Source organism: Cnephaeus nilssonii, assembly GCF_951640355.1.
Source record: "Cnephaeus nilssonii genome assembly, chromosome: 14".
In the NCBI taxonomy this organism is placed as follows: Eukaryota; Metazoa; Chordata; class Mammalia; order Chiroptera; family Vespertilionidae; genus Cnephaeus; species Cnephaeus nilssonii.
This window is the reverse complement of record NC_137085.1, coordinates 4,653,544-4,660,625: the sequence shown is the minus strand read 5'-3', so window position 1 is coordinate 4,660,625 and position 7,082 is coordinate 4,653,544. Positions and strand designations below refer to the sequence as shown.

The following is a 7,082-nucleotide window of genomic DNA, read 5'->3' as shown; positions in this document are numbered from 1 at the left end:
AGGCCTGTCCGCACCCCAGGCCCATGTCCACGGCTGGGTTGGGGTCCGGGGGCCATGCGTCACGGAGCCTGCTACTGCAGAGCGGAAGGCAGGAGGAGCTGGTACCCCTTAGGACGGCCTCGCTTCAGCTCCAGGCGGGGCAGGAAGGACTCCTAGAGTGAGAGGGTGGACCAGCTGGGCGCGCCGGGGTGCAGGTAGGGGCTCTGGGCAGGAGACGGGGCTCCGGGGACCCAGGGGGGATTCTATCCTCAGCGCTAGGGGGCAGACACTCACCCCATGTTACAGAGGAGGGAACATGTGGAGCTGGGATCTGAACCAGGCAGCCACCCCTCGGCCAAACATGTAGGGAGGCTGCACCTGGCCCCCTGGCCCCCCACCAGGCAAGGGGCTCGGGTGGCCCGCCGGCCGCCGCAGGCACTCACCAGCTGCTGGCTCCAGGAGCAGGGCGATTTGCCCACCTGGTTGAGAAGGTTGTGGGTGCCCAGGAAGGCTTTGCGGTCTCTCCGCCACCCCTGGGTGCTGCTCGAGAAGGTGTCCTCGGAGAGGTGGCTCTGCCGCCCCAGGATGGGTCTGTGGAGCACAGCGGCCTGTGAGCCGAATGGACCCCAAGTCCCAGGGCCCCCCATGGCTGGCGGAACCCTCAAGGGCCCAGACCCCGGGCCTGCCCACTGCTGACAGGGCGGTCTACAGGGTGAGGGGGGACGGCCCTGGCGGTGCACTCGAACCCCCGCCCGTCCCTGGAGCCTCACAGGCCAGGGCAGTCCCGGCTGGCCGTGGCCTCCTCCCGGGGCCTGGAGTCCAGGGTCTTGGGCAAACTCTCCAGCCACCTCCTGATGCTCCCAAACACAGGCTCCAAGGTCGCCGACGAGGGGGCTGGCCGGGGGGGCCGGTTCCCGGTGACGCCCTGCTGGACTAGAGGAGAGAAGGCACCATGAGAGCTCTACCAGGAGGGGCACTCCCCCCCCCTCCCCCCAGCTCTCCCCTGCAGAGCCTGTCTCCATGGAAACCCAAGGCTCCCTCTCTGGCTGCCTCCAGAGGACGCTCACTTGCTCCGGTTTTAAAACTACCTCGTGTGACTGTTTCTGCCTTGATTACCCAATCCGTGCCCCCACACCCACTCCTGCTCCAGCCCGAAACAGCCCCCCTTTTCTACGGTGGGCAGGCCAGTCACCCCACCAGGGATCTCTCATTAGTCCTTCCTGCCAGGGGCTGCCCTTCCCATTGGTCAGGGACCCCGAGGATGGAAGGGGCTAGGAGGCAGCACAGAGCCCCACTCCGGTGCCCTGGGTGCGGCCACAGCTCCCGTGGCTGTGGCTGTGGCTGGTGGCTGGTGGCTGGTGGCTGGTGGCTGGTGGCTGTGGCTGGTGGCTGTGGCTGGTGGCTGGTGGCTGGTGGCTGTGGCTAGTGGCTGGTGGCTGGTGGCTGGCCAGGAAGCTCTCTCGTGCCAGGCAACTGCCATTTACATGGAACCGCTTCTCCGGGCGCCTCCTTTCCCTGGATTCCCACAGTGGCCGGGCCCCCTCCGGCCTCTCTTCTTGGCTGCTGTGTCATCTGTTTTGGGGCCTTGCCTTCCCCATCAAACAACCCAACGCTGGGCAGAATCACAGCTTCTGTCTGCAGCTCCCTGTGGCCTCCGGGGAGCCGGGGAGGGTCCCTCCTGAACTGGCGAAGGTCCTGATTCTTAGGGCTTCCCCTAAGCTAGGCGTTGGGGCCAGCTGTGTCCTGAAATGCACACAGTAGGTGCTCACACAAACAGATCCTGAGAAGAGGCCGGGCGGCTGGAAAGGGGGCTTTGGTGAAGGGTCTACCAGCAAGGACTAATGTTCGTCCCGCCTCCTGACACCGGAGAACACCGGAAACTAGGCCAGACCGACAGACTGCCACGTTCATCCCCGAGGAGCTGAGCAAACTTCTGCGGGGGACCCGGGCCTGCGGGCTCCCCGCTTCCTGGCCAGCCCAGGTGGTGCCCGTCTCCCCAGCAGAGAGCTGAATCTTCTGGACCGTTCTGGGCACCCCTCCTCCAGGTCTGCTCTCACGAGCAAAGGAAGGAGATGGTCCGGGGCCTTCCCACCATCTCCAGCCCCCGTAGGCCTTGTGGGGGGCCAGACGCGGGGTCGGGTGGCCGGGGGTGCTGGTTCCGAGGGGGGCAGGTGCGGCGTGTGGGACCCTTGGCAGCAGCAGTCCTTGGGGGTGGCGAGGCCTGGGCAGCCAGTGTCTCCTGCTCCAGCACTGAGGCTCTGCCCGGAGCCGCCTGCTTGGGACACTTCTCCGGGACCTCAGATTTGGTCCCTAGAGGTCACCTGACCACCTCCGCCAGCTCGGGCACCTCCTCTGCAGGGCCGGTGGCCTCCGGACCTTTGCATCTGGCGCCTCCCTCTCACACCCAGGGCCACAGCCTCTGCTCCCCAGGGCCAGGCTGGAACTTTCTGGAGCTCCGGGGGCTCCCCATCCCATCTGCTTACGTGCACATCTTCGCTCCCAGTAGCGAAACGCCGTGTCCTGTAGCGTCTCGTCGGCGAATCGCACTCGGAAGGGGCTACACCGCCTGTAGGGCCCCGAGGCTTCTGAGGAGCTGTGGGTGAGCGCGGCCTTGAGCTTGGGGGCCTGTAGGCCGCAGGGACTGCGGAAGGAGGCAAGAGCACAAGGGGAGGGCTGAGGCCTGAGCCCCACTCCATCCCAACAACACGCCACCAGCTGCCAGGCACAGCAGCGGCCTCTCTGAGCACTTCCTGCCTGCAGGCTCTGGGCCAAGCATGTGGCGTGAAGCACCCGCTGAGCCCACGCAACTCCGTGACACACAATGACTATTCCCATTTTACAGATGAGAAAACCAAGGCACAGAGGTGCCCTGCAACTCGCCCAAGGTCACACAGCCAGTAAGGGATGGCAGCAAGATTTGGATCCTCCTACATAGGGCATTTCAGCACAGAGAATACGGATGTGAAATTGGGAGTCAGGCAGTCCTGGGTTCAATGGGAACTCTTGAGGTACGTGTTGTTGTTTTTTAAATTTTTTGTATTGATTTCAGAGAGGCAGGGAGAGGGAGAGAAAGATAGAAACATCAATGATGAGGGAGAATCATTGATCGGCTGCCTCCTGCACGCCCCCCAGGAATTGAACTGCGACCTCCTGGCTCATAGGTCTATGTTCTATCACTGAGCCACACTGGGTTGGGCTTGAGCTCCTGTTTTTCATCTGTAAAGGGAATCCCGGTCACGCCCATCACGCGGGGCTGTGAAGACGGGGACTGGACTGCAGGCACCTGCCGAGGGTCTGCAGGGCCGGAGGTAAACATCTCTAACTGGGAACTGTTCGTATGACCAGTCAGCTCAGCCACACCCCTCCCAGCAGTGAGATCTTGGGGAGACTGTCCTGGGGTCTCCACTTTCAGCTTCCCCTTTAAGTGATGGATTACATGTTATAGACACGATAACAGCATCCTTACAGGAGTTTGGTGAGTACCAAACAGCTCGGGTGAGGCATCTAGTCCAGGCTCAGTGCTCAGTAGAGGGGATCTGTTCTTGTTACATGTATTGCTATTAATTTTGTCCTCAAGGCCAAGGCCGTCAGAGGGCCTGCCCGAGCCACCCGTGGCTCTGTTATTCAGAAACGCCATGTTCGACCGCAAGTATGTACATATTGATATCCCTGCTTCCATTTACCTGACCATAGCTTCCTGTCTGTGTGGACCCGGAGGGGATGCTTCTCATCAGCCCACTAAAGAGCCAGGCGGCGGAAGTCCCAGGCGGTGCCTGGCTGCAGGCATTGCACCTGCTGTAGCCAGTAGTTGTCGGCATATCAGCACCCGCTCGGCGCCGGCCTTAGGGCCAGGCCGAGTCACAGCCAGCTCTGCCCGCAGTCTGAACCCTCAGCTTCTCCTCTCCTGTTCTAATGCACCTGGCGTTCCCCCCACCCCAGGGCCCACCAGAGCCCCGCCCACTGGAAGGTGCTTGGGGATTGATTAGCTCCTGAATATGGGACTCTTTGAATGAGTCCGTCCCTGCTGTTTTCACATTGGAGATCATGAGTGCCATACTCTTATGTATTATATCTTATGAGAAGCGGGGTGTCTACCTGGCCTGAGTGACTTAAAGTTCCTGGGTTGGCCAACGTGTTTCATTTCTGGCACCTACTCTGATCCATCAGGGGTGTCTGCAAGGAGTGTGGTGTCAGGAAAGGTTCTGAGGCTCCGTGCGGAAAAGTGCTGTGATCCATTAGTTCTGTCTGCCAGGGGTCCGGGTTAGAAGGATGGTATGTAAGTCATGTATTTACTCTCCCTGAGTCTTTAAATTCACAGGCATCTTTTACCCCTGTTTAAGCCTATTTAAGCTGGAGGAATTTTTCTGCATTCTTTCCCCCCCTCCATTCGAACTATGGTTTCTAAGTCCCAGGAAGCTCTAATGCCCGGGCCTCCCTCCTACCTCCAATCCCTTATTTAATTTCCCCCAATACTCGACATATAATAAAACCTAATAAATGGTAGAAGAAGAAATGGATGAATGAATAGTGGACTGGGCAAAAGGATGGAAGGCTGGTGAGTGGGTAGATGGATGGATGGACTGATGGATGAATTAATTAAAATATCTGAATGAAAGAACTAGACCTTAGGAGGACGGGTAGATGTATGAATGGGCGGGTGAATAATTATGTAGATGGGTATGTAGACTGGTAGATGGCTTCATGACTAGATTGGAGATGGATAGTATCCTGGATTTATAAGTGGATAGAAGGGTGTCTAAATAATTAATCTATAAATCGGATTCGTGGGTAGAACTATGGGAATTTGTGAATAGATGAATGACTGACTAGATGGGTGGATGGATTAATGAATAGGTTGTAGAAGACCTGGCTCATAGATAAGATGTATACAAGGATGGATGGGTGAATGGGAGAATGAATATATGAATGGATTCATGGATGAATTATGAATGTGTTGGTAGAAGACCAGATTAATGGGTAGATGGATTCATAGATGTTGATGGATGAGTCTTGAATGTGTTGGGAGAAAACCGGATTCGTGGATAGACCTACGTAATGATGAATGAGTGGACGGGTGGGTGGATGGATGGATGGGTGGACTCAGATGGGGTATGGATGCTTTAGTGGAAGACCCGATTGGTGGATGGACACATGGATGGTTGAATAGATGGATAGATAGGTAAATTCATGGGCGAAGGGCAGAGGAAAGAAAAGAAAGATGTCCTTCCTCCCCTGCCCTCATCCTCCCACAGCTCACTTGTTGGCCTTGTTGACCTCGGTGAATTGTGTGTGATCTCTCCTTAGCGGCCCCAGCGTGGGCTCTCTCCTCAGCGGCCCCAGGGTAGGTATCCGATGGCTTGAAACCTTCTTGAGACTATTCTGAGAGTTCGATGACTCGCACCTTGAAGACAAACAGGCCACCCCCTGGCATAAGTGGTCAGGGTCCCCCACCTCGGAGCATCAATGGCAACCCTGTCCCCCACCCGTGGGTCACGGACACTCACCGCAGGTGGGGAAGGAAGGAAGGACACGAAGGAGCTTGCCCCCACCAGTGCTCTGGCACAGCCCGCTGCTGGCGCGATTCTGAGGCTGCTGGGAGCCAGGGGGTGGACACAGTTAGGAGCTCTGCTTGGGGACAGCCCTTTCCAAGGCCTTCTCAGTTCTCTGGCCCTCGGCCTCCGTTTCCTCCTTCCCCCAAGAGGGGCCATGGGAGCCCCGCCCTCCAGGGGTGGTTGCCAGAACTCGGCCTGGAAGTCAACTAAGGCGACCAGTTCTGAGCGAGGCCCGCCCCACCGGAAACCACTCAGCCCCTTGCCCAGCCCCCCGGGACCCGGCGGGCCTCACTCTGTGGCTCCAGCTTCTCCACCCACTGAGCCCCGAGCTGGCGCAGGAGCTTCTGGAACCTGCCGGGGAGGAACTGGCCTAGCAGGGCGCCCAAGGAGTCCTTGGGGTCCTTGGCCTCCCCGGCCAAGCCCCTCCTGTCCTTCCCGTATTCTCCAGGCTCGGGGTGCTGGAGCACCCGTGTCCAGGGCGCTCTGTCCAGGAACCGGGGCGGCAGCAGCAGCGACCTCAGCCCTGACCTCCGCGCCGCCCGCTGGGCCGCGGCGGGCAGAGGCGGCATGCGCGTCGGGGGGTTGCGGGCGGGCGCCCCCCGCGCCGCGGGCCAGGACTCGCCGCTGGAGGTCTGCCACCACTCGGAGCCGCCCGGCGCCCTCCAGCCCTCGGGCCGCCCCGCGCCCGCGGCCGGCCGCAGCGCGCACGGAGGCCAGCCGGGCAGCAGCGGGTCCGCCCGGCGCCGAGCGCCCTCGCCCGGGAACCTCTGGGGCGCCACCTGCTGGGCTCGGGAGTCGGGGTGCCACCGGGGCATGTCTGGCCCTGCGGTCAGCTCAGGGCATCCTCACACCAGGGGCGGCGGGGGCTGCCTCGTGAAGCGGAGCGGAGGGCAGAGACCGGCCCCCAGGCCATGGCACCCGGCGTGGTTTGGGGGGAACATCGCGCGGGCCCGCCGGACACTGAGCGGCTTCAGGCTGGAGCTCGCCCGGCCTCTGTTTCCTCACCTGGAAGGGGGTGACGGCGCGGGCGCCCGCCGGGTTTGGGGTGCTGTGACGTTCACGTGCGCGAGCGCACGCGCAGGGCTCAGAGCAGCGCCGGGCCGGCGTCGAGCTCAGCAGGATTATTCTTTCGGGTTTAGTCTCAGCCCAGTAAGGTTCCGATCAGGGCGCTCGCTCAGTGGCCTCCGCTGCGGAATGGGGGGACGGCTGCGGAATGGGGGGACAGCGCCGGGCTAGGCAGCCCGCAGCACCCGCCCTGCTGGGAATTAGGAAACCTGGAAGCAGCCCGTCTCCTGCGGGGCCCCCCGCCCCCCCGCCCCGGGGTGGGGAGCTGGTTGGAAATACAGGTGCCCCGGGCTCTGATTGAGTAGGTTGGTGGTGGGGCCAGGACATGTTTTTAAGACTCCCTCCCTTTGGGGACAGACGCCCAGACCCGCCCCCAGCTGATGGATGACCGGGGGGGGGGGGGGGGGTCTCCGAGCCTGCCGCCTCCTTACCCCACGGCCCTCCCAGATGCTGTCAGGGGCCAGAGAAGGTCCCGGGGAGCTTAGC

At 61.1% G+C, this 7,082-nt stretch overlaps 1 protein-coding gene across 2 annotated transcripts in view; it reads right to left on the bottom strand.

Moving 5' to 3' along the window:
- Positions 1–6,492, bottom strand: part of LOC307110660 (uncharacterized protein C9orf50) — a 6,517-nt gene extending 25 nt beyond the window's left edge. Inside the window, exons 1-7 of one of the 2 annotated variants that reach the window (XM_079789917.1) lie at positions 5,824–6,492; positions 5,484–5,571; positions 5,237–5,380; positions 2,463–2,620; positions 750–912; positions 423–570; positions 1–152 (exon numbers count right to left, since the gene is read on the bottom strand). The exon at positions 1–152 is cut by the window's left edge and continues 25 nt beyond it. In XM_079789917.1, the coding sequence (XP_079646043.1) occupies positions 72–152; positions 423–570; positions 750–912; positions 2,463–2,620; positions 5,237–5,380; positions 5,484–5,571; positions 5,824–6,346 (1,305 nt within the window). In that variant the 5' untranslated portion in view covers positions 6,347–6,492 and the 3' untranslated portion in view covers positions 1–71. The remainder of the gene's footprint in view (positions 153–422; positions 571–749; positions 913–2,462; positions 2,621–5,236; positions 5,381–5,483; positions 5,572–5,823) is intronic. The other variant, XM_079789918.1, reaches the window with a different exon arrangement.
- Between the last annotated feature and the right edge of the window lie 590 nt (positions 6,493–7,082).